The following is a 21,634-nucleotide window of genomic DNA, read 5'->3' as shown; positions in this document are numbered from 1 at the left end:
CCGGTCTAAGATGTCATCCCAGCTCCAGCAACCAAGCAACCTCCTTTAGTGGCCAGAGAGCCATGACCTCCAGGCCTTTCTCCTGTGGCAAGAGTGCTACCAATTCCAGGTCTACCATCTCCAGCGTGCCACCTCCGGTCCTCCACTCTCCAGTGGTCAGCATGCCACGCCCTGGCCTTTCATCTACAGTGACCAGTGTGCCCTTCAGGCTCCTCTCCTGTGGCAAGTGTGCAACCTCCAAGATGCCCTCTGGTGGCCAGCATGACAACCCAGGCCTTCCTCCTCCAGCTGGCAAGACAAACACTTCACCTTCCTTCTCCTGTGACCATTGGAGCATGCCGCCCTACTCCGGAACCTCCACCCTTGATGTTTTGTGGGACAGCCAGGGACTATCGACCAACTCTCCCTACGGCTCCCTGATGGGGTGGCCTTTATAGCCTTAGACCCGGTAACCAAGACTTCCTACCCCATGTCCGCCCAGTGGCTCACCTGCTCCGTCTTCGAATCCATCCCAGACCTTCCATCCACCCTCGGTTCCATGACCCTTCTATAAATAAGGCCTGACCTCTGCGATTTCCCTTCAAAAATAAAAGTCCTGCAATGAAGATGGTAAATTGTACAAATCGTCGAAATTCATAACATTTTGTTAGCAGTCTTAGAATTTTATTTAACAATATCAAAAAAGGAAAAAAAAGTTAATAGGCTTAAGAGCAAAAATAATATTATAGCATGGATTATATTTTTAACAGCGTTAAAAGTAATGTTAATTTAAGATGATAGCTCCTTGAATCTCTCAATTAATCAGAGACGATAAATGCTGGCAGGCAGCACTGCCGCAAAAAAAGATGTTGGCTCTTATATGGCAATTACTTCACTCTCTCCCAATTCACTAGGGGATACAAGTACTATTACACGTTATAACGTTAGATTAGACAATGAGAATGAATGGTGCTAGTCAAGGAAAAACTGAGGACAAATACACTTGACTCTAAAGTATAATCTCAGCTAAAGCCCAAAACATACAAATCAACAACCTATAAATGTATTGATAAAAGTTAGTTTGTCCTAGAGAGATTTAAACAGTTATCAAAACGTCACGCCAAGGTAAGCCTACACAAAAGTGTTTAAAATTCCCTATGGGAAAAATGAATGGTGGAAAAACTATTGGAACCATTTCCCTGTTTGACTGCTAGGTTTTACGGATATTATGACTCATAATGTGGTACTCTATAGGCCGTTGTCATTAAAAAATAATGATAATAACAATAATCTAATGATAATAATATTAACAGTCATAAATATTGCACCGTACATAATCAATTGTATGTCTATAGAACCAGGGTCCAGCCTATTCACTAGAGTCCCTAGCATACAAAACAGATGAGTTTGCTTGGGGCCCCTGGATGCTATATCCCTGGACACCATGGTACAAATACAGCATTCTACAGGAAAAACTATTGATTGTGTCCATAAAACCAGGGTCCAGTCTGCACTTTTGTACTGTCTGTCACTTTAAGTCTCTGCTGAATGACTAATTCAGGACTGTATCATAATTAATTACAAAGGAATAAATTAAATATTTTAGATTGCTCTTTGTTTTCTTCCAGTATTAAATAAAACGCCATTCCATACCAGGCTTGCACTCTTGGCTTGCCCTATTATAGAGGTGCCATAATACCAGGTGATTAGGCACAAAGCTAAATGCAAAACAATTGAAACAATGTGACCAGTAGTGTTATTAACTGACCCGCATGGCTGTAAATGACCTAAATTATCCCAATGACGATGAGCAGGCAACCACGTGACGCAAAATGACAAGAGTAAACGCGATTGGTCGACAGTCTGCTGGGCGGCACGCTAATACATGATATGTTTCTCCATTCAATTCCCGCTGGGAATCTTATCTCCTCCTTTTCTAACATCTCTGCTTGTTTCTACCCGAGGTAACGCGGTTGCTAAACTAGTCGTCACGCAATGGAGTCGAGAAACCGGCCTATTTTTCTCGAAAGTACGTAATGTCACGATTTGAACGCTGAACACTATATTACAGAGGACAAGTTAATTATCTAAAATCCTGGAAAATATTTGTATTGTTGAGTTTTTTTGTTCGTGTTGGGTTTTTGTGCTAACTCTCAATTTGACTCCTTGAGGGAGAGCTTTCCTTGTCGGTGTGTACCCAGAATGCATCGCGTAGTCCATTGACAGTGTACGGGCAACATACACAACACAGTGTGCGTTATTACGATTCCCAATCTCCTGTTGCAACCTGGTCTCAACAGTATTTCGTATTGTTCTGTAAATCGGAGATTCGTACGATATGTATGGTGTATATATTATTTGTGGGTATACATCACCCATTTCATATGATACACTACATGACCAAAAGTATGTGGACACCTGCTTGTCAAACATCTCATTCCAAAATCATGGGCATTAATATGGAGTTGGTCCCTCCTTTGCTGCTATAACAGCCTCCACTCTTCTGGGAAGGCTTTCCACTAGATGTTTGAACGTTGCCGTGGGGACTTTGTGCACGGGGGCATTGTCATGCTGTCAGGCTGAAACAGGAAAAGGCCTTCCCCAAACTGTTACCACAAGGTTGGAAGCACAGAATCATCTACAATGTCATTTTATGCTGTTGTCTTAAGATTTCCCTTCATTGGAACTAAGGTGCCTAACCCGAACCATGAAAAATAGCCCCAGACCATTATTTGTCTTCCATCAAACTTTACAGTTGGCCCTATGCATTCTGGCAGGTAACGTTCTCCTGGCATCTGCCAAACCCAGATTTGTCTGTCGGACTGCCAGATGGTGAAGTGTGATTCATCACTCCAGAGAATGCATTTCCACTGCTCCAGAGTCTAATGGCAGTGGGCTTTACACCACTCCAGCCGACTCTTGACATTACGCATGGTGATCTATTCTGTGAGCTTGTGTGGCCTACCACTTCACCCCGCTGTTGCTCCTAGACGTTTCCACTTCACAATAACAGCACATACAGGGCTCACAATGGATCAACATGCGCAATGCCAAGTGTCAGCTGGAGTGGTGTAAAGCCCACTCCAGCTAGGCTCCTTATTCCATAAAAAATCTGCCGTTTCCAGCTACAATAGTAATTTACAACATTAACAATGTCTACACTATATTTCTGATCAATTTTGTTATTTTAATGGACAAAAAATTTGCTTTTCTTTCAAAAACAAGAACATTTCTAAGTGACTCCAAACTTTTGAACAGTAGTGTATCTGGGATCTAACCCAGAAATGTAGTTTATGCCTATAGCACTGCGATGCAGTGCGTTGTGCCACATTGAAAGTCACTGAGCTCTTCAGTAAGGCCATTCTACTGTCAATGTTTCTCTATGGCGATTGCATGGCTGTGTGGTCGATTTTATACACCTGTCAGCAACAGGTGTGGCTGAAATAGCCAAAGCCTCTAATTTTAAGATGTGTCCACCTTTTCAAATCAAATCTAATCAAATGTATTATATAGTCCTTCGTACGTCAGCTGATATCTCAAAGTGCTGTACAGAAACCCAGCCTAAAACCCCAAACAGCAAGCAATGCAGGTGTAGAAGCACGGTGGCTAGGAAAAACTCCCTAGAAAGGCCAAAACCTAGGAAGAAACCTAGAGAGGAACCAGGCTATGTGGGGTGGCCAGTCCTCTTCTGGCTGTGCCGGGTGGAGATTATAACAGAACATGGCCAAGATGTTCAAATGTTCATCAATGACCAGCATGGTCCAATAATAATAAGGCAGAACAGTTGAAACTGGAGCAGCAGCACGGCCAGGTGGACTGGGGACAGCAAGGAGTCATCATGTCAGGTAGTCCGGAGGCATGGTCCTCCAAGAGAGAGAAAGAAAGAATTAGAGAGAGCACACTTAAATTCACATAGGACAGGAGAAGTACTCCAGATATAACAAACTGACCCTAGCCCCCCGACACATAAACTACTGCAGCATAAATACTGGAGGCTGAGACAGGAGGGGTCAGGAGACATATATGCTGTATGTTACGAATTACAATTTGTATTAGATGTAACGAATTTGCTAAACGTATGATATGTTACGAATTCTAGCTAGGTGGCTAACATTAGCTAGCTTGCTAACATTAGCTAGGCTAGGGGTTAGGATTATGTTTAGTAGTTGGCTAAAAGGGTTAAGGTTAGGGTTAGCTAACATGCAAAGTAGTTGCAAAGTAGATAATTATCTAAAATGCTGAAGTTGTCCATGATGAGATTCAAACTCGCAGTTTTTGGGTTGCTAGACGTTGACGTTATACACCTGACCAGCCACCCTACTTTTGTTTTTGTTTTATGTAACCATACCAAACATAACATACTGTATCATACTTTGAAATTTCCCGGATTAACTTTAGTATACTACGTCTAGTCTATGAGACCAGGCTGCATCCAAAGTATATCTGAAACAAACCGAGGAGGTCGTACTTACAAAGAAGTTTACAGGGGAAAAAGGTGGTCCCACAAAAAAAAACTGTTTTATGAAGCAAACTACCGAGCACTTCAATCTGCTGTTTTGCCACCGCCTTTACCCGCGAAATAAAGCCATAAACTTGTTTCAATTTACTCCGAATGTTATCAGAGACAGACGATTGAGTAGTATGCTATGTTTATTATCAACTGGATTCAACTTTGAAAAATCCGAACCAAAAAAATGGAGAGAACAGCTGAGTCCTGTTGTGGAGTCTTGCTGTCGTGTGTAGCTAGCTAGCTAACTTGGATATAGCTACGGTGAGATTTTGTTGTTTTGATGCTTCAGAGTCCAGAACAATATGAAATGTACTAATACATGGGTTTTGTTAACCAACAGTTTATGATAAAGGATAAATGTCCCTTTTTAAAACAATCAATCAAGATAAAGTGGCATGGCTGTCAACTTACTCACGACCTTTTATCTCGCAAATTGTTTAGATTCCTACCACAAACAAATGTACTAAAACAAAACTTTTAGGCCTACAGTTTTAGTGTATGCTACAGAGGAATAGGCAACTATCGTCGGCATTTAGGTTTGCTACATTCATCATGGCGGACAAAGTAACCTTGTTGGCTACACCGCCCCAAATTATACAATGCAGCCACAAACTGCAACAATGTAAAATTTTCCTCAAATTGGGTTGGATTATAGATTTGATACATGGCGGCTGTTGCCAATGGCACGATTTTCCTAGTTTGCAAGGCCAGTATAAGATGTAGCCAGGCCATAGAGAAAGCTAGAAGACTCTGGTGCCCAGAAGCTGTAGGAACCTAATATGCCACAAATTACTTTTTAATTTCAATGACAGTTATATGTATGAATCTGCTTTTTATATTAATCACATGTATTTACAGGGTTATGTATTAGTTTCTAGGGAACAACGTGTTTCAGAAGTAGCTAAAATTCATATAGGCTGTTTCTCAATCGTTTTTAAAAATCAGATTTTCTGGTACTCCTAAATTGTATGTTGTGCTTTTTAACGTTGGGAGCACCAGTGCTACATATGAAAAATGTCCATTTAGAGCCCTGCTCGTGAGCAAACCATCCATAACTGCAGATGGCAGTAAATCGCCAACCTTGGCTTTATACCTGTTCAAAGAACACACTACAGGTGTATGCACCCTTTCAGTTTGTTTGTCAACTCATTGAAGTAGTAGAAGAAGAAAATGTACTATTTCAAAATTGAGATGTCCTCAATGGCGCTGCCATGCTCCTACAGATGCTATAGTGGGACAGATCCAATAATGTGACGTCTGAGACAAACCTAAAGCATAAATGTAAATTAAGCTGGGGGGGCCAGTTGATGGGATGCCTGAATCGTTATTTAGCCGTATGTCAATACATGTATGCAGACTTTCTTATCGACATTCTTGGTATGCCCGATTTTTATTTAGAATCTTTACCAGAAAAGAGTTGATTCTACTAACATAATTCTTATTTTTTTTATTTTACCCCGTTTTCTCCCCAATTTCATGGTATCCAATTGTTTAGTAGCTACTATCTTGTCTCATTGCTACAACTCCCGTACAGGCTCGGGAGAGACGAAGGTTTAAAGTCATGCGTCCTCCGATACACAACCCAACCAAGCCGCACTGCTTCTTATCACAGCGCGCATCCAACCCGGAAGCCAGCCGCACCAATGTGTCGGAGGAAACACTGTGCACCTGGCAACCTTGGTTAGCGAGCACTGCGCCCGGCCCGCCACAGGAATCGCTGGTGCACGATGAGACAAGGATATCCCTACCGGCCAACCCCTCCCTAACCTGGACGACGCTAGGCCAATTGTGCGCTGCCCCACGGACCTCCCGGTCGCGGCCGGTTATGACAGAGCCTGGCCACGAACCCAGAGTCTCTGGTGGTACAGCGCCCTTAACCACTGCGCCACCCGGGAGGCCCTAACATAATTCTCGATTTAATTTTTCATGCCACACCACTTCTCAGTTTAGGTAGGAAATGTGATGCATTTCCACAGCACACAAAATAGGCCTATGTGCTAGGCCTATATGCTACTAGGCTATATTTGGTCAAATCAGTCATCTTTTAGGGTGTTGAACTTGGTATTGAACAATGATTTATTTCAAATGTATCATAACAAATATATTTTACTCTGTATTCTTTCTTTCAGAATTTCCCAATTTTCATCAGTCCACTTCTGTGTGGAGAAGCTATTTTCTGAGTGGCCTGCCACACTGATTGCCATTGATAAAGTTGGTTCAGTGGGCCACTGCAGAATTTTGTCAAGAGCATTGGCTGTCTGCTGTGTCTTGATGCTCTTCAGTGCCTGGTTGTTACATGGGCGATGAAGATGTCCTGCTGGTCAGGATTGTGATGTGATGGGGTGCAGGACGAGCAAGGTCCTCCCTGAGCCACCTGGAGATGTCCAGCTAGACTTGGTCAAAAAGGTGGAGCCTCCTAAGACCGACATCTACAAACATTTCATCCGAGACGACGGCAGTGGGAGTAAAATGGGAGGGGAGAAAACAGGCTCTCTCTCTCCACAAGCCCAGGCAGCTTTCCCAGCTACCCGGGCATCCCCGGGTACAGGCCAACCAGATGCCTCAGACCCATGCAGAAACAAGGTAGCCAAGTACAGAGCCAAGTTTGACCCACGGGTCACAGCCAAATATGACATTAAGGCCCTGATAGGTCGCGGTAGCTTCAGCCGGGTGGTGCGAGTGGAGCACAAGAGCACGCGTCAGCCCTATGCTATCAAGATGATCGAGACGCGCTATAGAGAGGGACGTGAGGTATGCGAGTCAGAGCTGTGTGTCCTGCGTCGTGTACGCCACACTAACATCATCCAGCTGATGGAGGTGTTTGAGACAGCTGAGAGAGTGTACATGGTGATGGAGCTGGCTACAGGAGGAGAGCTTTTTGACCGTATCATCGCCCGTGGCTCTTTCACAGAGCGTGATGCTACACGTGTCCTACAGATGGTACTGGACGGGGTCAAGTATCTACATACACTTGGCATCACCCACCGTGACCTCAAGCCTGAGAACCTGCTCTACTATCACCCTGGGGCGGACTCAAAAATTATGATCACTGACTTTGGGCTGGCCAGCACTCGTAAAAAGGGGGATGAGTGCTTGATGAAGACCACTTGTGGGACACCAGAGTACATTGCCCCAGAGATCCTGGTACGGAAGCCATACACTAATGCTGTAGACATGTGGGCTCTGGGTGTCATTTCCTACATTCTGCTGAGTGGAACCATGCCCTTTGAGGATGACAACCGCATGCGACTCTACCGCCAGATCCTCAAAGGGAAGTACAGCTTCTCTGGGGAGGTAAGCATCTATGACCTCACACACTCTCTTCATCCATTTAGTTTCTGATTCTTACTAATTTGCTTTGCTTCTCAATAATTCTACAACCCCTATCGAGCACTCCTCCCTTGATGTATTGAGTGCACACTATCTCTCAAAAAACCCTCCTTTTCAGCGGTTACATTTGCTTACGGTTGGCTCCATGTGAACTATAATCCTGATGCTGTGTTTTAACATTTAGAAACATCAATAGTCATTCCTTTCAAACTGGTTTTCGAAACATATGTTGATATTCGGTTATTTGTTGGTTTGTAATTATTTGAATTCCATTTTTTTTCTGTGGGATCAATGCACAGTTTATTTAGAGATAAATCAGATCAAGACGGAACTGTGCGGAATATGGCTGAGCGAGGACATGGATAATATACAGTTGGCTGGGTTTTCCATGCATCAGCAAGACAGAACAGCTACCTCCGGTAAGACGAGGGGTGGTGGTCTGTGTCTATTTGTCAACAACCACTGCTGCGCAATCTCTAATATTAAGGAAGTCTCCACACTATTTACCAAGAGTTTTCATCTATATTTTTCGTAGCTGTCTATTTACCACCACAAACTGATACAGGCACAAAGACCGCACTCAACAATGCTGTATAAGGACACAAACAAACAAGAGAATGCTCCCCCAGAAACAGTGCTCCTAGTGGCCGGGGACTTTAATGCAGGGAAACTTAAATCCTTTTTACATCATTTCTACCACAGGAAGAAAAAAAAACTCCATACCATCTTTACTCCACACATAGAGATTTTTACAAAGCTCTCCCTTACCCACCATTTGGTAGATCTGCATAATTCTATGCTCCTGATTCCGGCTTACAAGCAAAAACTGAAGCAGAAAGTACCAGTGACTCGCTCTATACAGAAGTGGTCTGATGACGTGGAAGCTAAGCTACAGGACTGTTTTGCTAGCACAGACTGGAATATGTTCTGGGATTTATCCGATGGTAATGATGAGTAACACCACATCAGTCTCCGATTTCATCTATAAGTGCATTAAAGACATCGTCCCCACAGTGACTGTACGTACATATCCTAACCAGAAGCCATGGATTACAGACAACATCCTCACTGAGTTAAAGGCTAGAGCTGCCGCTTTCAAGGAGCGGGACATTAACACAGGACTAAGATTTAATCGTACTACACCGGTTCTGATGCTCGTCGATTGTGGCAGGGCTTGCAAACTATTACGGATTACAAAGGGAAACCCAGCTGCGAGCTGCCCAGTGACATGAGCTTACCAGACGAGCTAAATGCCTTCTATGCTCGCTTCGAGGCAAGCATCACTGAACCATGCATGAGAGCACCAGCTGTTCCAGATGAGTGTGTGATCCTGCTCTATGTAGCCGATGTGAGTTAGACATTTTAAACAGGTCAACATTCACAAGACTGCAGGGCCTGATGGATTACAAGGACGCATACTCCAAGCATGCACACATACCACCCCAACAGATCCACAGATGACGGAATCTTTATTGCACTCCACACTGCCCTTTCCCACCTGGACAAAAGGAACACCTATGTGAGAATGCTGTTTGTTGACTACAGCTCAGCGTTCAACACCATAGTGCCCTCAAAGCTCCTCACTAAGCTAAGGACCCTGGGACTAAATACGTCCCTCTGCAACTGGATCCTGGACTTCCTGACAAGCCGCCCCCAGGTGGTAAGGGTAGCCAACAACATCTGCCACACCTCAACACGGGGGCCCCTTTGGGGTGCGTCCTCTCCTGTAATCCCCATTCACTCACAACTGCGTGGCCACACACGACTCCCAACACCATGAAGTTTTCCGATATCACAGCGGTGGTAGTCCTGATCACTGACAATGATGAGACAGCCTACAGGGAGGTTGTCTTAAACCTAGCAGTGTGGTGCCAGGACAACAACCTCTCCCTCAACATGAGCCAGACAAAAGAGCTGATCATGGACTACAGGAAAAAGGGGGCCGAGCACGCCCCCATTCACATCAACGGGCTATACTGGAGCGGGTCGAGGGCTTCAAGTTCTTTAGCGTCCAAATCACTAACACACTATCATAGTCCTAACACACCAAGACAATCGTAAAGAGGCCTCAACAAGGCCTTTTCCCCCTCAGGAGACTGAAAACATTTAGCATGGATCCTCAGAGCCTCAAAGTTCTAAAGCTGCATCATCGAAAGCTTCCTGACTGGTTGCATCACCTCTTGGTATGGCAACTGCTCGGCATCTGATCGCAAGGCGCTACAGAGGGTAGTACGTATGGCACACTACACCACTGGGGCCAAGCATACTTTCATCCATGACCTCTATACCAGGTGGTGTTAGAGGAAGGCCCATAAAATTGTCAGACTCCAACCACCCTAGTCATAGACTGTTCTCATTTACATTTACATTTTAAGTCATTTAGCAGACGCTCTTATCCAGAGCGACTTACAAATTGGTGCATTCACCTTATGACATCCAGTGGAACAGTCACTTTACAATAGTGCATCTAAATCTTAAAAGGGGGGTGAGAAGGATTACTTATCCTATCCTAGGTATTCCTTAAAGAGGTGGGGTTTCAGGTGTCTCCGGAAGGTGGTGATTGACTCCGCTGTCCTGGCGTCGTGAGGGAGTTTGTTCCACCATTGGGGGGCCAGAGCAGCGAACAGTTTTGACTGGGCTCTGCTACTGCATGACAAGCGGTACCGTAGTGCCAAGTCTAGGTCCAAAAGCCTCCCTATCAGCTTCTACCCCCAAGCCATTTGACTGTAAACAGTTATTCAAATGGCTACCCGGACAATTGGCATTGATATTTATATATATGGAGCACATTGACTCTGTACCGGTACCCCCTGTATATAGCCTTGTTATTTTATTGTTACTTTTTTCTTACCTTAATTTATTTTTCAAATTTAGCAAATATTTTCCTCCACATGGAGCCTCTGACTGAGTCCTTTGCTGCTATAACAGCCTCCACTCTTCTGGGAAGGCTTTCCACTAGATGCCACGAGCATTAGTGAGGTCGGGCACTCATGTTTTGGCCGATTAGGCCTGGCGCACAGTCAGCGTTCCAATTCATCCCAAAGGTGATCGATGGGGTTGATGTCAGACCTCTGTGCAGGACAGTCCAGTTTTTCCACACTGATCTCGACAAACCATTTCTGTATGGACCTCGCTTTGTGCCCGGGGGGCATTGTCCTGCTGAAACAGGGAATAAATCCTTTAGACTGTCATTGTATGCTGTAGTGTGCAGATGTTCCTTCACTGGCACTAACAGGCCTAGCCCGAACCATGAAAAACAGCCCCAGATTATTATTCCTCCTCCACCAAACTTTACAGTTGGCACTATGCATTCGGCCAGGTAGTGTTTGAAGGGGTGTCCACATACATACATGTATGTATATATGTAGATAATTTTGTGCCTAAAATACGCGGTTAAATACATTTAAAATAATAATCCTAATCTTTTGCATCTCTCAAATATTGGACAGAAACTTCAGAACAAACTTCCTTTGTAAAACGTTTTCTTTTTTACTATCTGTTGTTTTATGTAGTGGACCTGTTTTCAATGTGTTTCTATGGGCTAATAGCAGTAATGCCAAATTCAATTATTTATTTGTCTATACCTTAAGGGGTCTTACAATTCCAAATCAAATAATTTGGTATGACCATCTTAAAACAATTCCATTTGATATAAGATACGTTCCTTTTGTTTCCAAAACCGAATCGATTGTGATACGTTAAAACGTTCTGAACGAGCGTCTGGGATCTTAACAATACTCGCCAACCACTGTTGTTCACTTCATACTGAATGCATTACATACAGTTGCTAATGTGTTAGCCTGGGTTTAATTTTAATCGAAAACATGTCTATGTTTTTCTGGACTGTGCACAATTATTTCAAAACAAACCCCCAACGTTTCTTTGTGATGTTAGGCTGGAGTTCCTGGCAGCAACTGCAGTATGTGTGTGCGCGTAAGGGCCTTCTTTGAATCAGACAAGTTCAGCTTCTCTCAGTGGGGGTAACATACATGGGTGTAGCTATGCTTCATTTTATAAAGGCCAAACTTTAATACACATAAGTGAATTTGTCCCAGTACTATTGGTCCCCTAAAATGGTACAAAGAGTGCTGTAATTTCTAAACGGTTCACCCGATATGGATGAAAATACTCTCAAATTAAAGCTGAGTCTGCAATTTAACCTCACTTCAACCTAATTCTATAATTTCAAATCTAAAGTGCTGGAGTACAGAACCAAAACCAACAAAACATGTGTCACATTCCCAATACCTTTGAAGCTCACTGTATAACTATGTTGTATGATTTATGAATGGCAAGGATATATGAGATCAACTTTTCATTCAGTTCGACACCTTTTGTAAACAAGTCAAGCTTGCTGTTCGTCAGTCAAAGCACAGTAAATAATCTATGCGCCACCACTCCGTGGCTGCATATGAAACATGGCAAGGTCCAATGGTAGCCTTTTTTTCTCGCTGGCCCACTACTGGCTCAGACATGGTGTAGTTCTTAAATGCAATGGGGTCATGCAGTGCCGATAGGTTGGCACGCTTTCTCTATATATTTGGTTATTAGGATATGTATTAAAAAGTATGGATGGGCGCGGTTATTCAAAAATCTGAATGGACATTAGTATTCATTTTTTAGAAGAAATACAAAATATAGGACTATTTTAACAATGAAAAGGCTTTGTCTAAAACATAAAACAATTATGTGACATTGCTACATAGCCTACAACAATAGACCATTACATTCCACATTTTTATAAAACAACAGTTTTATGACAGTTTATTATGAGTAGCCTACACACGTTTTGCAGGGTATGGCTTGTTATTGTCGGTCAGTCATTGCAGCACTACAGTCAGATGCTACATGTGTAGCAGTTAAGTGGGAGATCCATAATCAATGCAAAATGGAATAAACATTCCGGAATTAAATTGGCTAAATGAGAATGTGTAGTCTTCAATGATCAACCAACGGTTAGGCTGTTTATGTGAATGGAGTTGTTGTAGACAAGGATGGGGAGTGCAGCAAAATAGCCTCAATTAGCTAGCCTAGCGTCAATCTAAGATCTAAAGAGGAATCAACTGGCACGGGTTACTAATATAGCTAGGATTATACCTTTGGCTGCTGGACAATAAAATAACGTTGAAAACCAATATAACATGAGAAAAATGCTGTTTTCAATTATATATTAAAAGTGTTTATGAAATCATTCCCTCAACATTAATATGGTTGTATTTTGGCTAGGCTACTTTGAAACGAGTTAAGACGTGCTTCATGGTTAACTAGTTTCAAAATGCTGACCACCTCCGCTCAGATTCAAGGATGAGTGGTGTGCGGAACAGGCATGGTCCTTCGCTCTCCACTCTTGTGACCATTTGAGCTGAACGAACTGTGCATCGAGTATGTCGACAGAATCAAGCCTTTAGATGTTAATATTTATTATCTTTTGTTATATTTATCAAAAATGACTGGCGTTTAGCCTATATTTATACAATTAAGTCTCATTAAAGTTTGGCTACATTGTCTGGCGCCTCCCTCATGTCAGTATAAGTTTGGACATAAGTAGGTAAAATACGCACATAGGCTTTTTATTTATTTAATTTTAATAGTTATAAGAACAAATTCTTATTTACAATGATGGCCTACCCCGGGCCAAACCAGGACGGCACTGAGCCAATTGTGCACTGCCCTATGGGACTCCCAATCACAGCCGGATATGATACAGCCTGGATTCGAACCAGAGACTGTAGTGACGCCTCTTGCACTGAGATTATGTGCCTTAGACCGCTGCGTCACTCAGGAGCATTTTTTGACTTTAAAAAAAATGTACTTGTCCATTTAGACATCTTATATCTATATTCTTCTTGTCCAACAATGTATTTTACTTGTATCTGACCAGCGTTATTGTCGAGCCCTGTTATGGGACATGGAAATGTATGCTCTATCCCACCGTGTAAAGAAATTTGACTGCTCATACACTCAGATACAGAGGTACCGAGAGGCGGGACAGACAGCAGACTTCCCTGTCATTGCTCACTTTGTTACTGATAGGCGCCTGTCCTCCTATCAATAGAACACTAGAAGATGCATATTGTTCATTCTAGCGGGGGAAGGCTCCACATTCTTTTTTCTGACTACCGAATTGAAAAGTAGCATAGTTCATTTAAGTACAAAAACTGGCGAGTCGGCTGTAAAGCCGACAGCCGGCGCTAGTGGAAAACACTGCGTACAGTATAGCAGTGTTCAACCGCAGCTGCTTTACATTCTGTTGCCCACCTGTATGTATTGTTCGCTATAGTTATGTCCCAAAATTCAGCAGGTATCCACAAGTGTGCTAGAGAAATGGACTCTGCCACTTGATTACTTTCACTGAAAATGGATTTGACCCCCCCCACTAGTACATCATATAAAGCCTTAATTCAAACCATAACAAATTTTGCAGTTCCTCAACATTTAAAGCTCTTTTTCCATCTCTTCCTCCCTGCTCAGCCATGGCCCAGTGTGTCCAACCTGGCGAAGGACTTCATTGACCGTGTGCTGACAGTGGACCCCAGCGAGAGGTTGACTGCAGGCCAGGCTCTGAAGCACCCCTGGGTCGTCAGCATGGCTGCTTCATCCTCCATGAAGAACCTGCAGCGCTCTATCTCCCAGAACCTCCTGAAGAGGGCCTCGTCACGCTGCCACAGCACCAAGTCTGCCCAGTCCACACGCTCCAGCCGCTCCACCAAGTCCAACAAGGCTCGCCGTGCTCGGGAGAAAGAGCTGCGTGAGCTCAACCGCCGCTACCAACAACAATACAATGGCTGAGTAGTAGTTACATGGGCTGTAATTTTGACAAACTTGTAATGTTGCAGGTCTCATTGAGACCACAAGCAGGGACTTATCAGCAGTGGCCTAGAACAGCACTTCAGCTCAGCAATAACTTCAACATCCATCCTAGGCCATTGTGCCACTGAGGCAGTAAACAAAACATCCTCAGATTTCACTATTTTTCCTAGATTCCTATTTCCTCAAGTTTCTTTCCTGTCCTTGTGTGTCTCCTCATATTTATTTATTGTTGTCATGATTATATTGTTTCCGTAGAAATGGTCACTTGAAGCTGTCCATCTAAACGGATCTGTTGAACAGAATTCAAGGTAATGAAGGTTTAGGAAGGGATGTTGAAATGCTTTTCCAACACTGATTCCTAATTATTTGCTGTGAATTTATTATGTTACAAGAACAGTGAGTTACTTGTTTTGGTGGAGATCTATATCTGATTATATCTTGATTTGGACAAAAAATACGATGATACTTTGTGCTAAAACACAAGTATGTCAATGAAGGCCAAAATAAACATTGATTTATTTAATTTTGGTTTAGAAGTCGTATATCCAATCTTATTGTATCCCGACCAGTTGCTTTCATGGATTGCAAATTAAGTCTCTTCCTTGCCAGGATTCAGTTTTTGCAACCTGTCCATTCATGATTTTTTTCCCCAATTCGTTCTGGGATTCTTTTTTAACTGTGAGCTTGAAAGTCTGAGGGAGGTTGACTGGAAACTAAATAAGGACGGATGATCCAGCGCTTTTGCATCTGTTGTTGTGAGGATTGATTAGGCTGAAACATTGTCCTGTCTCTGCACTCTCCTGCTCCTGCTTTCTGAGATGGACAGCATTGTTGTAATGAAGTATACACGTCAAGTGATGTGTAATTTAACAAACTGATGGAGAATAGATCAAATAAATGTCTAACTGATGGAGAATAGTCCAATGGTTGAAAGCTCAGTATTCATAATTTTTTTTGTATCAAATATTTCTTTCCAATTTGTTCTGAGTAATGCAGACATCTCATGTTTTACTGTATTTTTTATTTTTTATAAATATTTTTATTGAACAAACTATGTAGTTTGACAACAACTAAATTTGTGCTGTGGTAGATGCTTTGCCAGTCGTAAAGCCCACGGACGGCTGTTGGGAGGAGAGACCAATTCAAATCTGGCCTTTCTGCACTATTGTCAAGTCTTAATCAAGAAAAATGACCATAAAATTATAGGATTGAAAATAAATCTTATAACTATTGCTTTGGTCTTTTAAATGGAACTCTTCAATGTTTCAGAGATTTTATTATTTTGGGTGTACCTTGTTATAGCCTGTGAATGCACTTATTTAAGTAGTGGTTCAAGGGACTGATCTCATTTAACCCACAGTACCATTTTGAGGGGTCATCCAATAGTGTTTTGAGGGGATTAATCAAAATACTTATACCTCTGTTTTTTGTTGACAGGCTTAATTGTAGGTTTTGTATATTAATTACACATGCTCTTGTTAGTTAGCTCCTTTTGTAGTTATCTTTTTGTTCTCCCCAACCAAGACACCCATATTAAGCGATCGGTTTGATTTTGTCATATAGACTATGTACTTTTGAGCAATTTCCGGTGAGAAGCGCTGGTATTTTAAAGTTAATTTTTCAAAGATACTGGAAATCCAACAGAGCCGTATCAGCTTACCTCAATCTCTCATTTGGTAATTCTATAATGTTACATTATTCTCCATCTTCACTCAATCGGTCCTACTGCTGTTATTGTTTTTTTTTTTACTTGTTGCACAGTAATGTGCAGTGGTGTCTTCCCCCCACATACTTGGCCAACTGCACCCTCCCCCTCCCCCCTTTTGTTCTCTGAACAGCCTCAAGTTGTCATGGCATGGACTCTAAAAGGTGTTGAAAGCATTCCACAGGGATGCTGGCCCATGGTGACTCCAATGCTTCCCACAGTTGTGTCAAGTTGGGTGGATGTACTTTGGGTGGTGGACCATTCTTGATACACAAGGGAAACTGTTGAGCATGAAAAACCCGGCAGTGTTGCAGTTCTTGACACAAACCGGTGCGCCTGGCACCTACTACCATACCCTGTTCAAAGGCACTTAAATCTCTTGTTATGCCTATTCACCCTCTGAATGGCACACATACACAATCCATGTCTCAAGGCTTCAAAATCCTTTATTAACCTGTCTCCTCCTCTTCATCTACACCAATTGAAGTGGATTTAGCAAGCGTCATCAATAACGGATCAAAGCATTCGCCTGGTCAGTCTGTAATGGAAAGAGCAGGTGTTATTCATGTTTTGTACACTCAGTGTATGTGAAATGCAGCACACATTGGTACCATGCATTTTCAACGCCACAGAACGAATAATGCCATGGTTTCAGTCACTTGTTGATTGATTGTTTTTGTAACATCAATGCCTTTTATTTTTAACAAAGGTTTGGTTTTAATGCAAACATGGAATTCAAAATTATTTTTACATCCTGAAAAAACTGTCTAGGCCTGAAGTGGAGAAAATTGTAAAGTGTGTAATGTGTGCCAAGTCAATGATTAACCAAATAGTATTTGCAAGAGATCTTGCGGAATGTAAACATATTTTCCGAAAGTGTTTCCTTTCACCTGTTCTATCTGTATGACACATGCTGTTGTCTTTTTCGGAAGTAGCCAATTCAACACTGTTTCCCGAATGCAATTGTTTTTAATGTATTTTTTTTATGTTGTTCATTTGTGTTTAAATGAGTGATAACACAATGATTCTTGTACATTCAGTTTTTTTTAAATGGTGAACTGGTTCAGTGAGTCATGTTTTATTTGAATATGACAAATAAACAAACTCGAACCTGACAACTTTTTTTGTACTAATTAAAAAAATGATAATTCTTAGTGATACATCCTTTGAAAAAAGTACCAGCCATATGTTCATACCAATTTGAAAGGAAAGATCCCTTTTTTCCCACTGTGTATCATATGCTTTGTCATGTTTCCCAGTGTTTTGATGGATTTGGCATCATTATGGTCTTTCCCCTATGTGAGCCCTATGCATTTTTTGTTTGGAAGTCCTAGTAAAATACACTACATGACCAGAAGTATGTGGACACCTGCTTGTTGAACATCTCATTCCAAAATCATGGGAATTAATATGGAATTGGTCCCCCCTTTTCTGCTTTAACAGCCTCCACTCTTCTGGGAAGGTTTTCCACTAGATGTTGGAACATTGCTGTGGAGACTTGCTTCCATTCAGCCACGAGCGTTAGTGAGGTTGGGCACTGATGTTGGGCGATTAGACCTGGTTCGCGGTCGGCGTTCCAATTCATCCCAAAAGTGTTTGATGGGGTTGAGGTCAGGGCTCTGTGCAGGCCAGTTAAATTCTTCCACACTGATCTCGACAAACCATTTCTGTATAGACTTTGCCTTGTGCCCGGGGGCATTGTTATGCTGTAACAGGAAAGGGCCTTCCCCAAACTACTGTTGCCACAAAGTTGGAAGCACAGAATCGTCTAGAATGTCATTGTATGCTATAGCGTTAAGATTCCCCTTCACTGGAACTAAGTGGCCTAGCCCAAACCATAAAAAACAGCCCCAGACCATTATTCCTCCTCCACCAAACTTTAAAGTTGCCACAATGCATTCGGGCTGGTAGCTTTCTCCTGGCATCCGCCAAACCCAGATTCGTCCGTCGGACTGCCAGATGGTGAAGCGTGATTCATCACTCCAGAAAACACATTTCCACTGCTCCAGAGTTCAATGGCGGCAAGCTTTACACCACCCCAGCCGCCGCTTGGCATTGCGCATGGTGAACTTAGGCTTGTGTGCGGCTACTCTGCCATGGAAACCCATTTCATTAAGCTCCCGACGAACAGCTCTTGTGCTGATGTTGCTTCCAGAGGCAGTTTGGAACTTGGTAGTAGTGAGTGTTGCAACTGAGGACAGACGATCTTCAATAACAGAACTTACAGTTGACCCGGGGCAGCTCTATCAGGTCAGAAATTTGACGAACTGACTTGTTTGAAAGGTAGCATCCTATGACTGTGCCACATTGAAAGTCACTGAGCTCTTCGGTATGGGCCATTCTACTGCAAGTGTTTGTCTATGAAGGTTGCAGGGCTGTGTGCTCGATTCTATACACCTGTCAGCAGCGGGTGTGGCTGAAGTTGCCGAATCCACTCATTTGAAGGGGTGTCCACATACTTTTGTATACACAGTATAGTGTAAATGCCACCAATATGACAAAAGGGTTTTGCTGCAATGTATGATTAAGTGTTTTCCTTATGTGTGGATCTTGTTACATGTTTAATTCAATTAACTGAGAAGTTTAAATACTTTTCACAGACACCAGGTTCTGTTTTCATTTATCAAGTTGTGTTGATGGGTATCGTATTTAGTGAAGATATTTTACAAATGGGCTCCACCACAGTCAATAGGCTGCTTACAGTGCAGGAAATTGAGCCACTGGTATGTTTAAAGAGGACAGACTATAGACTATGGTAACTTGTTATTCAACAACCCTGTCCTTAGATAGCCTTCTAATCAGATTTAACACCTACTGTCTCTTACTCAATTCCAATCAAAGCACTATTGAGAGAATTCTGTCTAGCTGCATCACCGTCTGGTAAAACAACGACATGCCCTCGACCGTAAGGCTCTACAGATGGTGGTGCTGGCTCAGCACAGCCATCGAGGACGTCTACATCAGGCAGTGTCTGAGGAAGGCCAGGAAAATCTGCAAAGACTTCAGCCAGCCCAGCCATGGACTGTTCTGCCCACTACTGTCTGGCAAGCGGTACCGGAGCATCAGGTCTCAAACTAACAGGCTCTGAGACAGCTTCTACTTCCAAGCAATAGGACTATGAACAGCTCATCAAGAGCTGACTACCTCACCCATCTGTACTGACTCTACCTGCACTGACTATATACACACTACCCACACATCCACAAACACATATACTAATACTCCCGCACCCCTCTACACACACACAGGACTACATTACACAAATGCCACCAGAATCCCTTTCATTGATTGGTACTGATACTGACCTTGCATATAGTGCATATTCTAACATGTATTTATTGTATTCTCATGTGTACTTTTTAATTATTGTGTGTATTTCTTTTATATGACTTCGTATAACTGGATTGTTGAGGATCATTGCATCTAAAAATCCAAGATGCTGTGAAATTGTGAAACTGCTTTTATCTCATTTACCAGTTGCTGTGAATCATGCTGCATGTTAACTTGATAGACTAGTGTTGATAAGTAGTTTAAATGTAGCCAATAAATAATTTCGATACAGTGTATCTGTATGTGATGGTGGTGGACTCTGCATTCTGCATCCCTGATCCCATCGAATATGCATAAATAGTATACAGCTGTAGCCCCGCAGCAGCCTGTGACTAAAACTAGCCTGTCCCGAATATCATGGATATATTGGAACTAGTGGATATATGGAGGCTTAAATAAACTGACCTAGTGAGATATACATGGCGGAGGCTCAATCAAGCTAGTCATATCGACTACTTATGGCATTCTCGCTGGTATCAAACGTTTAAAAGTGTTAATAGGAGACAAAATGCGGTTGGACCATCAAATAATTGGCATATACATAACGCTTACAGAATTTTTACATGGGAGAGGCTATTGAAAATGTAATCAAAGCCTATTGGATGAGAACTTGTTTTTAATAAACATATATGTACGGATCTCGTCGGAATGAGTGGACCAAAGCGCAGCGTGGGAAGTGTTCATGATTCTTTATTTACTCAAAACAAAAGACTCACGAACGTCACGTTATGCAGGCTTCACAGAGCTAACAAAAAACAAGAGCCCAACAAACACCAAAAGGAGAATGACAACTTATATGTGATCCCCAATCAGAGACAACGATAAACAGCTGCCTCTGATTGGGAACCACACTCGGCAAAAAAAAACAAAGAAATAGAAAACATAGAAATAAAGAAACTAGAATGCCCACCCTAGTCACCCCTGGCCGAACCAAAATAGAGAATAAAAGCCTCTCTATGGCCAGGGCGTGACAACATAAGAATCTCTAACTGACTTTTTCCAACATAACATAGGTACAGCAGATCCTCTTGTTGTATGGGACAATTGTGCCTTTAGAGGCCATGCAATTCAATACTCATCTTTAAAACAAAAGCAATTTAGGTCAAAAGAGTTCATATTAACAAAAGAAATAGAAGGACTAACAGTACAGATACAGTAGATAGCAATAAAAACTGTGCCATAGAGGCACAGAATAAGTTAGAGGGAAGACAAAAACAAATGGAGGAACATATTCAAGAAAGATCAAGTGTAATATCTTATTCAAATCAAACAAACTGGATGCAATATGGGGGAAAATGCACCAAATAGTTTTTTAATCTTCAACAAAGATATGGCACCCAAAAATGATTTATAGAAACTTGTTACAAATGATGGAGTCACTCATGATTCACCAAACAATATTTTGAAAGAGTACTTTAAGCATATATTTTTCATGAATTATATGGATTTTTTTTCTATTTATAATGTAAAATTAATATCTGTACAGAAAGATTCATGTGAAGGCCAAATTACAGAGGGGGAACTTCTTGATGCAATTAAAGCCTTTAAGTCCGGCAAAACTCCAGGGCTGGATGGCATACAAGTTGAGGTGTTCCAAACCTTTTTTGATGTACTTAGAGGACCGTTATTAGCATTTTAACCACTCCTATAAACATTTTAGATGATCAGATACTCAACAAGAAGGTCTGATTTCTTTACGACTGAAACCGGCCCCAAGTGGTAAATATAAAGACCCATTTAAAAAAATTGGAGGCTCCTTACACTTCAGTGTTGTGATGCAAAAAAATCTGGCAAAATGCATAGCGCATGTAATTAAAAAGGTACAGTATTGTTGGATATTATTCATCCTAATCAGGCAGTTTTTTTTTACATGGACGATACATTGAAGATAGTATAAGACAAGTACTGGAAACAATAGAACACTATGAAAAATCCAGGAAACCAGGCCTGGTATTCATAGCTGACTTTGA

The 21,634-nt window shown here is 42.1% G+C and overlaps 1 protein-coding gene across 1 annotated transcript; it reads left to right on the top strand.

Moving 5' to 3' along the window:
• Positions 1-4,268: 4,268 nt before the first annotated feature.
• pskh1 (protein serine kinase H1) lies at positions 4,269-19,878 on the top strand. Its single transcript, XM_035798619.2, has 3 exons — positions 4,269-4,750; positions 6,619-7,783; positions 14,291-19,878. Exons 2-3 carry the CDS (start codon positions 6,827-6,829, stop codon positions 14,606-14,608), a joined length of 1,275 nt encoding a protein of 424 aa, XP_035654512.1. The 5' UTR covers positions 4,269-4,750; positions 6,619-6,826; the 3' UTR covers positions 14,609-19,878.
• Positions 19,879-21,634: the final 1,756 nt, after the last annotated feature.

Source organism: Oncorhynchus keta, chromosome 22 (genome assembly GCF_023373465.1).
Source record: "Oncorhynchus keta strain PuntledgeMale-10-30-2019 chromosome 22, Oket_V2, whole genome shotgun sequence".
Lineage (NCBI taxonomy): Eukaryota > Metazoa > Chordata > Actinopteri > Salmoniformes > Salmonidae > Oncorhynchus > Oncorhynchus keta.
Note: the sequence above shows the minus strand (reverse complement) of the source record. Positions and strands in the feature narration are given on the sequence as shown.